This window comes from Protopterus annectens, chromosome 15.part0 (assembly GCF_019279795.1).
Source record: "Protopterus annectens isolate FY-2018-M chromosome 15.part0, PAN1.0, whole genome shotgun sequence".
Lineage (NCBI taxonomy): Eukaryota > Metazoa > Chordata > Ceratodontiformes > Protopteridae > Protopterus > Protopterus annectens.
The window spans coordinates 213,103,724-213,122,628 of NC_056749.1; the positions used below are offsets into that span (position 1 = coordinate 213,103,724).

The 18,905-nt window shown below is 39.5% G+C and overlaps 1 protein-coding gene across 1 annotated transcript in view; it reads left to right on the forward strand.

Annotated features, from left to right (window-relative positions):
* Window positions 1–18,905, forward strand: part of MTMR8 (myotubularin related protein 8) — a 1,273,681-nt gene that overhangs the window by 517,188 nt on the left and 737,588 nt on the right. The window contains 1 exon segment of the mRNA XM_044057715.1: window positions 15,564–15,673. Coding sequence (XP_043913650.1) covers window positions 15,564–15,673 — 110 coding nt within the window.

Genomic DNA, 18,905 nt, shown 5'->3' on the forward strand with positions numbered 1-18,905 from the left:
GGGGTGTGGCCAACTAGAAAGGGATGGAGCTATGCTCAAAACCACAACAACTGGAACTTTAAATACGCTGCCCTGGGTGCCAAACAGTCATTACGAGAGTCCAATAAAGACAAAATGAAGTGTAGAAGAAAAAAAAATATTTCAGTGCATTGGCTACATGACAACTTACGCAATATCCAGATAGAAACAGGTTGTGAGGCATGAAAAAATAAATTGCTTTTTAAATACATTACTGGAATGCCAGTCAAAATCAAATATAAAAAATAAGCAGCACTCAACTCAAACCACTACTCCTTGCACTGCAGTTCTAATTATAATTTATATTCAGCTTTATAAAATTACCAGGTAACATGCTGAAAGTAGCAATCTCTGTGATACCCCCACTTGTAAAAATGTTTCTTATCCAAAAAAGACCTGCTGCCTGACACAACTATCTACTTGTTTCATGGGGAAGACATGATCAAAGTAAAAAATGAACAGCAAACAAGAAACAAGCTCAAAATAAATTGCTTAAAGGATTCCTGCACACGTTATGGACCACACATGATAGATTAACATTCTGTTTAGTTTACGGGTAATGCCTGCAAAGATGACTGCAAGTCTCCCAACAAAAGATGACTGCAAGTCTCCAACAAATGTAATGAGCTTCTGAAAATACTGTAATCATGTCCTTTTATTACAAATACTCAAAACCGAGGTGGAATCCTTCAAAGCCCCCGGGCCTCTGGATAATACGGCCCAGACCACAAAATCCTTTATAAACGCATTCTATGAACACCTTCAGGAATGCATGGATCATGCAATCCCAAATAAAACCAAGACCCAATCCTCCAAAGGCAGACGTCCTGTCTGGTGGACCCCAGCCATAAACAAAAACTATACAATAGAAGGAGGAAGCTACTACATGACAGAGCAAAATCCCAAAAAGGGAAGGCATCTCTGATCAGTATTAGCAAAAAAACTACGGGCACTCATAAAATCGTCTAAGGCCAGCTTCGAAAGAAAAATTGCACAGGACACTAAGGATAATCACAAGGCTTTCTTTAGTTATGTTAGGAACCTGGGTGGGAATTCCCAGATATGCTCAGAATTAGTCCAAAATGACAAAAAATACACCGAACCCACAGACATTGCCAACATCCTAGCTGACAGGTTCAGCGCAAACTTCTCCCCCCCTCCCCACCAAAAGGGCTAATATCTATCCCAGCAGAGTGCTGCTCCCCTGACATCTCAGATGCTCAGGTAAGAGCTGCCCTCTCCAAAGCAAGAAACACAGCATCAATGGGACCAGACGGTGTCCCGGGCTGCATCCTACATGAACTCCAAGAAGAGCTAAACCCAAACCTAAAACTACTGTTCAATCTCAGCCTTACTACAGGATATGTACCCAAAGAGTGGCATTCAGCAACAGTGGTCCCTATCCACAAAGGTGGTGCCTCAACAGATCCTGGAAACTATTGCCCCATAAGTCTCACTAGCTTGGTCTGCAAAGCTATGGAAAGGATCATCATGGACCTTATAAATAAAGATATTGGGGACCTACAGACACTGGATCCTACCCAGTTCGGCTTTGTTAAGGGCAGATCCTGCCTCTTAAACCTGGTCAATTTCTTTGAAACAGTCACCAAGGCCATTGACAAGGGGAAGGTGGTCCACACAGCCTACCTGGACCTCGCAAAAGCCTTCGATACAATACCCCACTCGGGCATTATAGATAAGCTCACCAGCTTAAATATAAACCTCTATGTCACTAGATGGGTTGCAAACTGGCTCAAGGACAGAACCCACATGGTTAGAATAGCTGGAGCCATGTCAGACTCCAAACCAGTTACAAGTGGCGTCCCACAAGGCTCAGTCTTGGGACCTCTCTTGTTCGGTATATATTTCTCGGAGGTACAGGCCAACATGGAAGGACTGTGGCTGACCAAGTTCGCAGATGACTGCAAACTGGGCACCATAATAGACTCTCCAGCTGACACAAGCATCCTCCAAAAGGGCCTCATAGAAACAGACAACTGGTGCCAGAGCCATGGCCTCAAGCTAAATGCCAAAAGTGTATAGTCATCCCCTTTGGCAAAAACAAAGTGCCCACAAATTACCACATAGGTGGTAATCCATTAAGTACAGAAGAAGTAATTAGGGACCTGGGGACCCAAGTTGATAGCAATCTCTCATTTGACAACCACGTGGCCAAAGTGGTTAGAAAAACATTTTATATAGCCCACCTAATCATGAAGGGATTCACGTCTAGATCAGGGGAGGTCATCGTGCCTCTTTACTCATCCCTCATCAGGCCCATAATTGAGTACAATGCCCCTTTTGGGATGTACCTTACCAGACACCTGCAAAAACTGGAAAGACCCCAAAAGTACCTCACCAAGAGGATCAAGGGGCTCAAACAGATGCCGTATGCTGCCCGGTTAAAGAAACTCCAGCTCTACTCAGTGGCATACCGCCTGCTCAGAGGCGATCTGTGCCTGACTTATAAAGCCATGTCCAACCCGGAATTAATGGACATGCTGCACCTCAGAAAATCCAAATCCCATCGAGCCACGCTCGAGGGACTTAAACCTCAGCACTGAAATAAATAGGACATGCTGGAGGGACAGATTCATAACCCAGAGGCTCCCTTCACTCTGGAATAAAATCCCAGTCCAGGTTAGGCAGAGTCCCTCATTGACTCTCTTCAAGAGGAATCTTGATGAGTGGATGGGAGATCGTAGGTTTACCCCGGGTATCACTTCTGTGTCAGACAGAAGCGCAGTATACTAACCTCGAAAAAGGGCATAGCAAAATTAATTTAAAATGGGTGGCGAAAGCCATACACACTCTGGCTAGGCTTATAAATGCCCTAGGGCAGATAGCCTAGTATGAACCTATGAACCTATATGCATTTCAGTACCCAAGGCTTATACATTATCTAGTTATGTAATATTCTCTGCATGGCAACAACGGAAAGGCTTTCAATGCTGGTAATTCTTTAACAGTATGCTTATTAAAGCTTACTTGCATCTTACAATCTCTGACAAGCTTACTTGATGGTCATTAAATCATTGCTACTTAAACAGAGCACTGTGACAGCATGCATTTCCTGAGTAATAAGAAGCATAAATCAACAGTATAAAAATATGACAGAAAACCAGAACATTCTGCAAAATCAAGGACAGATGAAAAGCCACGGTCGTACTTGTGGTCTACCTTAGATGGGGGAATACTCTGCACACTTACACTGCATAACTGCTCCTTGCCTTCCTTGGACACATCCAAAGCCACTACAGTGGAGAGTGGGATGCAACAAGTATGTCACAATTTGAAATGTCTCTGGCTGACAGTGATTGCTCTGCCACTCATACCTCTCAACTTCAGAGCAATAAATCTGGACAAAGCCATACATAGAACTAGAAGTGGGACACAGGCCCAAAAATAAGGACAATTTTTAAATATTGCTCTTATTAACTTAAATAATAGAAGATTAGTAGGTATTGCATTAGTACGAATTTTCTGAGGGGTATTAAATCTGAAACTCAAATGTCTGCCATTATTTTTTTAACTTAAGTCTTTAATGACTTGCCACTAATTTGCCAGAAAATCACAATTTTATGAAAAACAGACCAAAAATATGATACAAAAATATAAAGTTGCCACACAATACAGCTGGGAACCTGTCAAAAAAGGGACACCTTTTTAATATTAACACAGTTAACTTGAGCAGCTAACAAAATAAGAGCATTTACATGCATTTCTGAAATAAAAGTAATCTATAACTCTGATCATTACAGTTATATAGAATTGTAAACCCTCCATGTTTTCTTCCAAAATTGCCATTTTGAGGAGGGATTATTAGGGGAGAGCAACATTTTGAGCCAAAATTGGGGACAATTGAGAGGTTTGGATATTCCTAATTCTACAAAGCGATTTGCACCTACCTCTCAACCTCTTAATGCAGGAAATCTGGACAAGGCCAAATATATTGGGGGAACTTACAAACACTACTAAAAATTGCTCTTGTATAAACTTAAGACAGTTGATAGAATAACAGGTCTTGCATTAGCATGCATTTTTCTGAAGGTTATGACATCTGAAACTCAATGTCTGTCATTTAGTGACTTTATTCCTAAATGATTTGCTAGAAAAACCACAGATTTTATGAGGAACAAACCAAAAATAAGAAGCAAATATCTATTCATTCTGTAAAAATATGGACAACTGAGAGGTATAGTTCAACCGGGGCCATCTGAGTTTGCTACCCCCCCACACACACACACACACACAAAATCATGGTTGAATGGGGCCTCCCCCCTGCAGCCATTCCAATGCCCCATTCCTTGGTTATTTTGCCCCGTTTACCATAAACACTGTAATGTGCATACTGCTTTACTTCTGCGATGATTTAGATTTCATTTGAAAGTTTTATTTTGCATTTTACAGCACAAACCCTAATAGATAACGCAGTCTCACAATGAAAATAGACTTAACATTAAAACTTCTCTGCCCTTGAAACTCACATGCATTGAAACAGCATTGAAACCCACATTCAAAGAAAATACATTTTGCCAGTGGCAGATAATAACTTTGGGCTGTTTTCAAAATCATAGGCCCCTTGAACATGAAACATACACATGCTCTTTGATACACCTTCCTGACTGTATTACATTATATTCTTTGTACAATACAGTACAGTTGTTAGAGGGCATTTTAAATTTATTGTTTTGAACATTTTTCCAGTAAACAATGAAACAAAATGCATGCACCAATGACAAAACTGCCCAATTCAGAACATTTCCATCATAAAAAGTCTACTCAACCTTCTATAGTCCACCAGTATCAATAAATATGCACAATCTCTGAAGTAGTAAAATCCACATTGAAGACATCTGTAACTAATAAAGAGGTTGCTGCTAGCAAACAACTTTATATGTCATTGTTTCATCTATAAATAAAAGTGCCTGTTGCCCTTGAAGAATAAATTGCCTATGTTGCATGCATTAAAAAAATGATAAGCTAGTAATACCGCAGTGGGGAATGGATGGCAAACTGATAACAGGTTCATAGTTACTAGGTATCTTTGCCAAAAAGGACTGCAGCATCCACCCCCTTTACAACACAGTATAATATCAGCAATGCATCTTACCTACTGTGGGAGTAGAACCCACAGCCTTCTGCATTAAAAGCAAGTACACTACCTGTTGTGCTATTAACAATGCAAGCAGACTTAGCTTAAGCAGCACTAAACTTTTGTTCCCCTGCAGCTCTCAGCTCCTTGTAAAATCTACTCGACACTCAGCTGTATCTCTGAACTTTGCAGCACAATAAATCTGGAAAAAGCCAACATTTATTGGGGGGGAGCAAAAGGCCAAAAACCAGGGACACATTTTAAACATTGCTTGTATAATGTTGGAAAGTTGATAGAATAAAATGTGTTGCCACCATACATTTCACTGCCACATCTTGAACCTAGGGGACCCTGTGCAAAACAGAGAAACATACCACTATGCCAAATCAGCTGAAACAGAGGAAGACCAACTTAAATGGCTACCATTTAGTGAAATCAGTTCTCACCATAGCTGTCAACCTCTTAGCAAAAAACACATGAAAAAAGCCAATAATGTGGGAATACAGCTGCCAAACATATTCAGTGAATTCAGTTCTCACCATAGCTCTCAACCTCTTAGCAAAAAACATGTGGACAAAGCCAATAATGGGGGAATACAGTCCCAAAAATATGGGCAAATTTCAAATATCCATGTTATAAACTTAGACAAGTGCTAGAATAAAAGGTTTTGTTTTGCCATGTACTTTCTGAAGAATATGAAGTCTGAAATTCAAATGCCTGTTATTTTTAAACATTTTTTAACCAGGAAACTAGTCTGACTTGGAACAAAAGAAAGCCAGTTTTCAACAGAGCAGGGAGAAACACTCCAGACACATCTTTGTAAGGGATGGGAGGACATGCAGACTCCACACAGAAGGCACTCCAGCCAAGTATCAAACCAGAGAACCTGTAGCTGTCAAGCAACAATGCTACCAGTGCACCACTGCACTACAAATCTTTGCAAGGAAAAAATGAAGATACAGAAACCACAGATTTTATGAGGAACAGAACAAATATGAAGCAAAAATCTGCAATTTTTACAAATAGTGGTGGGTAGGGAATTCAGGTCCTTGCCACCTGCATCCAAGGTACAGGGTTCAAGCCTGAGTATCTGTACCCACCACTGTGTGTTAACAGGGGCATTTTATACCCCCCCCCCCACACACACACACACACACACACACACACACCACGCACAGTCCAACTCCACTACCTGTAAATGGGTCCGGCACACACACAGTCCAACTCCACTATCTGTAAATGGGTCCGGCACACACACAGTCCAACTCCACTACCTGTAAATGGGTCCCACACACACACACACACACACACACACACACACACACACACACACACAGTCCAACTCCACTACCTGTAAATGGGTCTGGCTCACACACAGTCCAACCCCACTACCTGTAAATGGGTCCGACACACACACACACACACACACACACACACACACACACACACACACACACACACACACACAGTCCAACTCCACTACCTGTAAATGGGTCTGGCTCACACACAGTCCAACCCCACTACCTGTAAATGGGTCCCACACACACACACACACACACACACACACACACACTCCAACTCCACTACCTGTAAATGGTTCCGGCATACACACACACACACACACACACACACACACACACACACACACACACACACACACACAGTCTAACAACACTACCTGTAAATGGGTCCCACACACACACACACACACACACACACACACACACACACACACACACACACACACACACATAGTCCAACTCTACTACCTGTAAATGGGTCCGAGACACACACACATGCACACACACACACACACACACACACACACACACACACACACACACACACACTGTCCAACTCCACTACCTGTAAATGGGTCCGACACACACACACAGACACACAACACAGTCCAACTCCACTACCTGTAAATGGGTCCAAAATCACACGAAGCAGTAAACCTCCACACAAAAGGTCCAACTCCATTGTCCAGAATCACTCGAAGCAGCAAACCCGCACTCGACTTCAACGCTTCCCTGCAAGAGCTTAAAACTCAACTTACCTCTCTCCTGATTGGTCCTGCGCTTGAATCCCTGCGAGAGCTTAATCTCTCCTGATTGGTCCTGTCCGCGGATCAAGCAGTCCGGAGCTCCTCTGTTCTGTGCGGTCGTCTACCGCACAGATTCCTGGGCTTCTGCGGGGCAGAAAATACATTCCCTGTATCTGGACTGCTGACTCAGGCAGTCAGAGTTCGCACAGATTCCTGGGCATCTGCGGGGCAGTCTGAGTGTGTCTGCGCATGCGCTGAAGTTCCGGTACTCATAAAAAATCATTTTTTTTTTTTAATTTTATGTTTCACATTTTTTATTTCTTTTGTTTCTAGTTGGGAGGGCTGCAGTCCGATAGCGCGAGCCGCCTCTGCTGAGAGAGCTTTTACAAGACAGTCTGAAAAGAATGTCAAAAAAATTTTGCTGAAGTCGGTAAGAATTTTTTAGAGGGGAATTCAAGGCAACAATCAGCAAGATGGGATATGTGGAATTAGATACCACAGTTGATCTGGAACACTAGAAGCCTTCAGTGGTTCACAGTTCCAGTGTGGATATTACAGAACAACAAATAGATGAGTCAGAAACTGGAAACTTTTGTAATGTTGCAGGACAGCCTGTGACACTATTACTCCCAGGAAACATTTAAGCACTGCCACTGAATGAAATAATGACTGTGGTTATATAGACTATAAACCTCCAGTTGTTTATATATGTAACTTGGGCTCCTTCACATTAATAAATGATTATGCTGTGATTTTGAAAAAAATGGTTTCACTTTGTGCTTTTTAGCAAGGCCAAACTGGAAATTAATTAATGGATCCAAGATTGCTTAACCAGGAAGTTAAATTAAAAGAATATTTTTTCTGATGCTGGTCCTTTCCTTAATGTAATACAAAGTTTCAAATGAAAAGTCACTTTAAATCCAGCACTAATGCTGTCCTTAATGGCATTTGAAAAAGTTTGTAAGCAAATATATGGTACTGTAACCAAAACGATGAAATATGTTTCTCTATGCCACTAATGATGAAAGGAAAGCCTTGCAGGAAGGTTAGTAACTGCAGAACGCTATGAATTGTGAAAGTAGTATATTAAAGGAAAGTAAGAAACAAGTTGAAAATGAGATTATGGTTGCACAATGACAATTTTTATCAAGATGTGTTATATGGAGTTTATTATCAGATGATTGACTTTTCAGAAACTCGAAAAAAAATATTAGAGACCGTATAATCAAGTTTCTGAAAACTTGAACATAAAAAAAAAATGCAAAAAATCTACCTTTTTATGTTTTGCAAGGGGGCAAGACACCCTGCACCCCCCACACCCCTGCAAATTATGTATACCAACTCTGAGATCACACTACAGTGAGGAAAAGGGTAAATGTCCTGATCCTCGCTGTACCGTGATCCCCATTCAAAAGCCTGGAGTTTTCAAAAATTTGATCATATGGTCTCGACCATATGGAGTTTGAGTTTCTGAAAACTCTATCAACTGATAGGGACACATTATATAATGTTTGCAATTAATGCAGAAGGATTTACTGTAATCTATTTTATTTCTTGCATACTAACAGTTTTTCTGTGGATCTGTATGACTTTTTGGAGAAAATCCAGTTCTACCTACATTTTTTGGAATTCCTAGGAAGCACAAATCCACAAAGCCTCCTCCCCTTAATCCTGTAAGATATTAGCCAAGAACTCCAAACAGCACTTTAGCAATTCTAAAAGATAGGCTACTTAATAAAGTAAGAAAAAAATATATCAAAGACATGTAGCACTTTTTGGAACAACTTAAATATGCACATTGTGAAAATGGTTGTTAGCTTGATTTATTAGGTGTCAAAGATTTACATATGGTCGACCCACAGGGAGAAAGAGTTGAAGCTATTAGAGATTTTTCTCACATGTATTGATTTTGGAAGCATTGTTAAAACGGACATTTGTGAATTATTAGATATTGTACACTGACTAACCATTAATATTCAAAAAGGAACACACTGATTGGTTAGCCCATCCAGCATACCTGTTGTAAATTGAGCATATATCAATAGAAAAAAGTCTGGTCGCCCAGACTTTCTTCCATTAATATATGCTGTAAATTTTTTACTTTTTTTGCCTGCTTTGAAATCCAGACAGTCTGGAAGTATGAGCGAGATGGGACAGAGAAAATTCTAGGAAAGTCAGGTACTTTATTCAAAACTAAAAAAGTACCTGATTTTCCTTGTATTTTATTCATCCCCTCTCTCTTGTACCTCCCAGGAGTCCTGATAAAAACCAAAAGCTTCCTTTTTCCATTGCTTCCCTTTCCAAGCACGGATGTACTGCATAAGAGTGGGAAAGTAAACCCCATATGCATGCACAGTACATCAAGAAAAAAGTCCCAGGATACAGAAACAGTGGAATGCTATTTACAAGGAAAAACCTGGCTTACTAGCAGTCAAGTCATTCTAAACCCTAAAAAGACAAAACTCCTTTTGCTTCCTAAATCTCTCTCATTTTAAATCTTGTTTTACCATCTCCTCCCTTAACACTTATCTCATCTGTACCCTATACTAAGCCTCTTGGGGTAATTGTTGACTACCAACTTAAATTTGACCTCCATGTACACCACTGTACAAGGAAGACCCACCAAAAACATGGCCTTCTTTAAAGGAGCAAAAAGTTCCTTACCCCCAACACCAGAATTTCACTGACCCAGGCTTATCTTCTTCCTAGCCTCTTCTAATCTTCTCAAATCCTTACTAACTTACAATCCTCTCTTCTATCCAAACTTGAAACCGCATACAACAAAGTTGCCAGATTCGCAACGAACCTGCCACCAAAATCTCACCACTGTCTTGCTGTCTGTACACTCAACTGGTTAGAACTTCCGAACCAACTCTTGTATACACAGCTTCTCATTACCCACACCATCCTAAATCAACCTTCCTCCTGCCTTAGCATCTTCTCACTTGTCTCCCTTTATAACCCTCCTCACTCGCTCTGAACAATTTATCCTGCAGATCCATAAGCCAAAAAAAATCTTTAGGACAAAACCTTTACAGCTACCTTCTTGCATTATCTTGGAATAAGCTTCCCTTGGCCCTCAGACATATTACCAATTCTCATGACTTCAAATCAGCTCTTAGAAATTTCCCAAACAGAGCCTGGATTTGTCATTGTAATCATCCCACTTGAAATCATGCTCTTTCTTATTTCAATCTTCGACTACTTCTCTTCTTTCCCCTCCTAGTCTCTCTCTCTGCTCCCAGATAACTTTCAGTGTGACCTCTTCCTTTTGTTCCCCTCCTACTCCCCAAACTTACTGCTATAACTACCTTTCTTGACATTTTCCTTAATTTCTCCTTCTCTAACTCTGTTCCTACCTACCTACCACCCCTGTACTTGCCTCCCTTTTTAATGGCCTCCTTTCCTAACTTTTCCCTTACTTGTACAATTATGTTTAAATATTTTCCTTATTTTTATATTAGCTTTTTGTGATTTTATATATTTGTAGCATATTTTGTACTACATATTATATACTTGCATGCTACTTTCTATTTTCTAGTTTAACCTGTGCTGTGCATATTTTCTTGCATATTTTTTACTGTGATTATCCTGTATATTTTGTATGGTGGAGCTTTTCTCTCTGGGCCTCAGCTGAAAAAGGGTACAAGCTTAGTCGGACTATCCCAGTCAATAAATGCAAAATAAATAAAACCTAAATTAGTTGTTGACCATAATAAGTATGACAAAGTTAGATTTTTTTTAATGAGAAAGTAAATTGAGTGGAATCCATCTCCTGACATAAACATATTCTCATTCTTGTTAGCTCAGCTTTACGGAAATAGAATTAACTATTCAGTACGGTCAAGGTTATGATAAGAAAGCACAAGGATGCACTGTCAGTGGGATGTTACAGAAACCTGTACTCTTTCTGTTCAGAGCTGAAACTAATTTATAATAGGTTCATACTAGGCTAGCTGCCCTAGGGCATTTATAAGCCTAGCCAGAATGTGTTTGGCTTTCGCCACCCATTTTAAATTAATTTTGCTATGCCCTTTTTCGAGGTTAGTATACTGTGCCTCTGTCTAACAGTGACACAGAAGTGATACCAGGGGTAAACCTACGATCTCCCATCCACTCAGGATTCCTCTTGAAGAGAGTCAATGAGGGACTCTGCCTAACCTGGACTGGGATTTTATTCCAGAGTGAAGGGAGCCTCTGGGTTATGAATCTGTCCCTCCTGCATGTCCTATTTATTTCAGTGCTGAGGTTCAAGTCTCTCGAGTGCATAGCTCGATGGAATTTGGATTTTCTGAGGTGCAGCATGTCCATTAATTCCGGGTTGGACATGGCTTTATACGTCAGGCACAGATCGCCTCTGAGCAGGAGAATTTAATGTATAAGAACTCTCCTTTTGCTCGGGAAGACATAGGTTAATTGTATTTGGTCTCCCACAATCATGTTCCTCAATAAAGAGATTATTTGCTTGGCTGAAGTCTGAGTTTTGCATGTTTCCTTAAAATAACTAGGAAACAAACTTTAGGATACAGAGAAAAAAACATCTTTATAATACTTAACTACATGAAAAAAATGTGCCAACTTGGACATGTTAAGTGTAATATAGTCAAAAGTTGAGCTATATGCATATCGAGTCCCAACAAGTGAAAAGTTATTTTTGCCAGGATTAAAATTGCTAAAGAAAATGTTTACTGATAGAGACTGTGATGTAGCCATGATATACAAAACACATAAGCACGTTAAGGAAAGGAAAACAAAATGTACACCCGTTTTTTGTTTTTGAGCTGAGGTTACATTGAGAAGCCAACTGTTGGGCAAGACATTACTTATTCCAGTAGTTCTTTCTCTCTGGATAACACTTTGGATAGTAGCACAATCAAACAGATTCACGTAACTGAAACATTTTGTTAGGTAATACTGACCTGTTAAAAATAGCACAACAAAACCCTGCTTTGTTTATATTAGGAATACCAATTTATAGGCCATTTTTGAAAGAGACAGGGAAGACTTTAGAAATAATTGCCATAACACCAATAAAAAATGAGTGTTCCCAGTGGTTTCTGTAAATGTTGCAAACACATGTTAAATAGCCCTTACTTGGACATCAAAAACTTTAATAAGATTATTGGGTTAAACTAATTATAAATGTAAAAGTGTAGCTACAGTTCATGTTGTACTGTGGTTGCTACAGTTTGTTTTATTTTAGTAAGACTGTGAGAAAGCTGGCTCAGCCTGCATGCAAACATAGAGGAACCAACTAGAAGAAGAAAAGAAAAATACTTTAAGCATTCATCTCTTTACAGTCCTTCCCTTTGCTTTGTGCTGGTACTACTGTAAACCAAATGTTGTCTGTGTAACTCCAATTTAGCCAGTTTCTTTGTCATTTGTTCATATTTTAGTTGCTATTCCTATCCATTTCAGAAGTTTGCATAGTAGCCTGGTTAAAACGTCTTCTGTTTCCTGAAGCCATCTGTTATTTGTAGCTGTGCAGGGAGCAAGTTATCTTGAAAATTTAAGTGCACATTTGACCAGTATTTCTCTTTAGGATGACTGATGAATTTTCTTCTTCAGCTGCCATTGCCATTTCTTTCTCATCTCTGGTCCACAGTGTTTATGTACTTTTCTGTGTTTTCACATGTTTTCCTCTTACTTCCCTTTTTCTCTTCTTTGACTTTCTAGATATCAAAGACACTTCAGATACTAATTTCTGTTAAGAATTTACAGATGTTCTCAGGTATTTGCAGTTTTAACAGTTTTCAGCCCAGAGCTCCATTTTTAGCTGCTCTCACTACCACTGCCATCTTGGAATCAAACTATATATTATTATAGCAATAACCCACGCCTGGGTGTGGGTAATACGGGATTTACCCACGGTTGGCGTGGTTTGGTCCCGAGGGCGAAGCCTGAGGGACCAAACAAAGACAACCGTGGGTAAATCCTGCATTACCCACACCCAGAAGTGGGTTATTGCTATTATACTATGACATTATTTAAGAAAAGAAATAATTACTTTTCTTAAATAATGGCATTGTATAATGCCTCTTTGCTGCCCTTCTGCAGCTGGCTGGTATCCGCGGCAGTTCTGATGTACTGCGCATGCGTATGCCTACGCAGTACATCAGAGCTGTGGGCAAAAGCAATGGAGAAAGCAAGATCTCTGTTGCTTTTTGCTGTTTTGCTATGTTAAATGGGTTTAACATAGCGAGACAGCTTTAAAATAAGCAACGGAGATCTCCGTTGCTTTTTTTAAACCTGTGTCGCTATGTTAAACTCTTTTAACATAGCGAGACAGTGTTTTAAAAGAGACTTATACTAATGGAAAAAGTCCGGGCGACTGGACCTTTTTCCATTAGTATAAGTCGATTTACAACGTGCACGCTGGCCAATCAGCGTGCACGTTTTGGAATATTAATGGGGGGTCATGGTATAATTAGTTAGATATGTATATTAATATAGGTGCCAGACACCAGATGCAGTGGTGCAGCGGCAGTGTTATTGCCTCACAGCAAGAGATTCTCCATTTTGATACTCTGCTGGGGTGCCTTCTGTGCGGAGTCTACATGTCCTCCCTGTGTTCATGTGGGTTTTTTCCAGGTACTCCGGTTTTCTCCCAAATTACAAAAACATACAACTGGAGTGTTTCTCCCTGGGCCTCTGCTGAAAATTGGCTTCATTCCAAATATATATGTGTGTGTGTGTATATATAATATTGTATGAAGGGCAATAGCTTAATGCGCATATGTGCTACTCTGTGAGGGTTAAAAGAAGCCCAGATATCAGAAGGATTCTAGCAGTGCATACTATGGGCAACGAATGTGGTTAAATGGAATGCTGAAGCAAGACCGGTGTAGGTCTTCATAATGGTAAGAATACAGGTGATGAAAACTTGGTCAAGAATAAATAGCCCTTAAGGTAGATAAACCCAGATATTGTGATTTACTGCTGTAGTAACCTCCCTTGGAATGTTTGCTGTTATGGTAAGTATCTTACACACAGCATTACTTTGTGGATACAAACAACAAATTCTCTATGTACAAGCTACCTATGAAGATGGTGTTCTCACGTCCTGGGTAGTAAATTGACCAACAAGCAAGGGCGTACTTTGATCTGTTAAAGGGTTTAAGCCTTTTAGGTTGTTGCTTTTGACTAAGAAAGGCCATGGTGTTTAAGAACTTTTGTAAGTTACATAAAAAGTTGTTGGCTCACCTTTCAGTGTAAGCATGGTTTGGAACTATATTTTTGAGGTTGACAGGTTACAAAATTAAATGTTTTACCAGTGACTTTTTTACCTACTGTACATTTTACATGTGTACCTCAACCTGCCTGGTTTAAAACTTCCTAAAACGTTTTTTTTTTTAAACTTGTTGTGAAACATAAAACAGCCTTATGCGTGTTTTGATGTCCTAGCAATGTCATTCATTTGGAGCGGAATTGGGTTTTCCAGATGTGTAGGTAAATTTTGTTAAAGGATGTCCCTCCTAATTTCTGAGTGTTAGCACAGGAATTGGTTGTCATTCTCCTGTCACTGGTATTGAAACTGTTATGCTAATGATCCCTTGGTATTTTGGTAGAAGCTGTGTCATTTTTTTCTCCTACTCACCTGTCTGTGGAATAAGACCATGCCTTTTAAGTATTTTTTGTGTTGCAGTATTTATAAAAGTAGTTTTGGCTGTTATTCTGAAATGTCACCTCAATACACAAAGTGCTTTTGCTGCCTGTTTTAAGAATATGCCTGCATGACTTCTATGAAAATGCACATTGGACTACTGTACACACATTTACTAAAATGTAGTCTTAATGTTAATCATATAAGCATATCTGGGTTTGAAGGGATATTCCTGGAGTGAGTAGTGAATTTAGACCACTTTATTTTCATTTCAGGGATAAGTTACTACTTGGGACAGAGGAATGCTATTGATACCAAACAATGCACATTAAGTTCTAAGAACTGGGCCAAAAAATGATGTCCATGAGTAGGCACTTGAGTCATGTTCTGCCATGATCATGGATGTGCTATTATGTTGTACCTTATCTAATGACATTTCATTCAAGTAAAGGTATACTTTTAAGCCTTTTTTCATAACTATTGATTCATGATTGAGAAAACTGGTGAATTTGCAGATAGGTTGTAATTGCAGCCTTGCTTGAATTTGGGATGCTGATTGGACAACTTCCTGAATCTTATTTGTGGAATGAAATTTCCTGTACGTAGTAATGTTTGCTGGCATCAGTACTACATGCTCTAACTACTTCAAGACCTTAAATGAACTCTGATTGTAATTAAATACCCAAATAATGGATATTTTAAGCCTACTACTGTTGTACACTTATTCTGAAGTCCTTAAGTAAAAAAAAATGTTTGGATTTCATAACTAGTTATATGTTTATTTTTAATGTGTGTTTTAGTGTGTGAAACAAAATCTCCTTCGATGAGTGATTTCTTAACAGGGCTAGAAAATTCAGGATGGCTGAGACACATTAAAGCAGTAATGGATGCTGGCGTCTTTTTGGCAAAGGTAATGCACTTTTTTAAAGTAACTAATTGCAATAACTGCTTGCTGCATATAAACTAGTGAGTTATCTGTAGTCTGAATTTGCAAAGCAAAACATTGACAAAATATTAATTGTCATGAAATTAGTTCTTGTAGTTTCTCACCATCCTGCAAAATAATATACACAAATCAGTACTGGATTATGCTACAGAATCGTGTTTTGAGTTTTTTTTAACTAGCTCTGATGGGCTGGCATCAAATTCAGGGTGTTTGTGTACCTTGTGGATACTTATTACCAGAGGTTGGCTCTGGCTACCTGTGAGCTTGAATTTGATAAAGGGAGTTATTGGAGAAGCCTGAATGAAGAACATAGACTGCCTTTTGTTATGAGTTGAATAATGTGCAGCATTTTAAGCATAATATTACAAATTGTTGTGAATGCTTGCTCCTTAGATGTGATTTGCTGTAAGAATTATATGGTTCTTATGGCATAAATATACCGTATTAGTCATTGTTGATGTCAGTGCAGTTTTTGGTTTTAATAAAAGATACAACAGTGCTCCAATCAAACAAATAATGTCACTCAAATTATGGGAACATTTCTAAGCAGCAAGTTTTTATAAAGGATGTATGTATTTTTTTAAATATGTAACACTGAGGATCGTTATGAACTGATCAGCTTGTGATCAATTGCCAAGGTCTATCCAATACACATTCATTTTAAATTAACAGGCATAACAGAACTTTTTGTTGTTGCGTCTTTCGGCTTTTCCCGGTTAGGGGTCGCCACAGCGGAACTCCGGTCCGCTAATGATTGGCAGTAGATTTTTATGTGCTGTGTTGCCAGCCCTGATGCACAACCTTCAACGAAGGTGCGCCCATTCACGCATGTCTCCAGACAGAAGATGCTCTAGCTGAGAATCGAACGGGACAACGTCTTACTGTCAGGCGACAGTGCTACCGCAGCACCACCACTGCAGTTTAACAGGCATACAGAACATTTGCCAAAATTTAACTATCATTTTTTGAGGTTTAAAAAAGTATATATTTTGAGGGGCAGGGTGCTTAGTTTCTTCCCCTGTAGAGAGAGAGAGATCTTTGTGTCTCATATAAATTATTTTGCATTATCTACGACTAAAGTTCAGGAAATTTTAGTTTGGCTAAGTTGATCTGTCAAACTGTGATGAATCATTCCCTAACAAAATGTGTTTGTACTGGAGTTTGTGTACTAGATATTGTTTCATTGTACATCACTGATGAATGCGTTTCACAAAAGCCTTAAATTTTATATAGCATCTCTCCTCTTGCGTATGGTAGAACAGCATGGCACATGATACATTTTATAGTAATATGAGGTTGGCTTCATATGTATTTACTAAAAGTAGCCAAGAAACTAAGACACTGAGTGCAAATATGAGCAAACAAAGGCAAAACCAAGTAGCAGTAGAAATCCTGGATTTAATAAGTATAGTATTGTACAAGTAATATCTTCTCAGACATTAATGTGAAACATCATTAGAGGAAGAAGAATGCCAGAACAATATTTATTATTTAGTAATTTAAGATTTGTGGACCAGGTTAGTCCTGCGGAATATTGTCCATTTTGGAGGGGGGCTAGGGAAAAACTATTTACCTAATGTAAGGAGCAAGGTAAAAGCAGAGATTTAATGAAAACTTGAAGACTATGTATGTAAAGTAGCAGTCAGGATACTTGATTTTTAAGACACACAGTTAATGTAAATGCTAGGCTTAAATGGGAGCTCATAATGGGTAGTACTGTCAAATCCAATCACTATTAGGTGATGCATATAGTTGCTTTAAGGCACAGCTATGTTGAAGGTATTATAATAAAAATAGCAGGGGGTGTGGGGAGTGCATCGTCCCCCACATCATGGAGTGCAGAGATGGCTCATAATTATTTAAGAGTTTGATTTATGGTTCGAGTACCTGTAGGAGCTGGCTGGGGAGAATGGCGGTGAGTGGCCACTGCTGGCTCTCTCTCATCCTACAGGGAAGAATAGAGGTAACTCTGACTTGCTACATGGGTGATAACTAGAGGGTAGCATTAGATTTTCATCTAGTGAAGTTTTGAGGTGCAAGAGAATATGCTGCCATTAGTACATTTGTACTGTGCAGTCGAGGAGAAATTCATGTGCGGGAGGCATGCTTATCCTTGGGAGGGCAGCGATTGTTGGCTTGTAGGAGCTGCTGATGGGGAAAGAGGGTTCTCCCAAGGGGTGACGGTAGGGCCACCTCACTAGACCAGCAAGCTTGCCTGCTTCCTACCATCTAAATCTTGCTGGAGAACAGAGTACTGTTGGAGATTCCTAGGCAGGACTGTTTGAGCCATGTTGCTGTTGCATAGCCCAGAAATACCTGGCTGCTTTTGGCCACTTGGGTAAAGTTAGAGGAAACATTGAGCAGGGTCCTAGGGAAAAAGCCAAATAAATAAATGAAATACTTTAATGGGGCTTTTGCATGCATCAGATTTTAAAACTTGGATTATTTCATTACAGTATGTGATTGCGTTTTTGAGTGCCAATCAATTACTGATCACATTTTTGTTACGGAGACAGTTAACACATAATATAGACAGAAAAGACTAAAGCATAAAGTTAGTTTCTCACTGATATGTCATTTAGCAGACTATCACATTTGTACAAACTTTGCTCTTCTGCTGGAATACTTAAACACACAGGTTGTTGGGTAACCAGAATATAAATATAAGCATCCATATTGGTCTGGAAGGGAGCCTGACTTGTGTGTCCATGGCTTGTGGAAGATGTAAGAAGGTGAATTAGACTGAATGCCTAAAATTATTACTTTGGCTGGGGTGTTGTTCCAGTTTATTGTGAAGAAATGATAGGGACCTTATCACCAGACTTGAAACTGTTTTTTGTACCTTGGGCATATTTTGGTTAGAAGATCTCTGTGACCCTGTTAGGCTTTTGCTATGTTAGTAAGCTTGTAAGGTGTGGGCAGGAATAGTTTTGGAGTCATTCATATGTAAACACCAAGGATAGTAAACTTAAAGATTTGGACAGGGATGATTGTTAAGGAACAATCTGTGTGAGTACATTCTGTGTAATTTGTATTCTGGAGTGCATTATAGGCTATTCCAACATCTGCAGTGCTTTACACTGACTGGAGGATGTGAGTAGCCTGCAGCAAACTTTTCAGCCTGTGTTAGATACTGCTTCCATTTTGCTGAAAACATATTCAGGTTACCCATGAGTACTGTTTTGTAAAGTAGCTT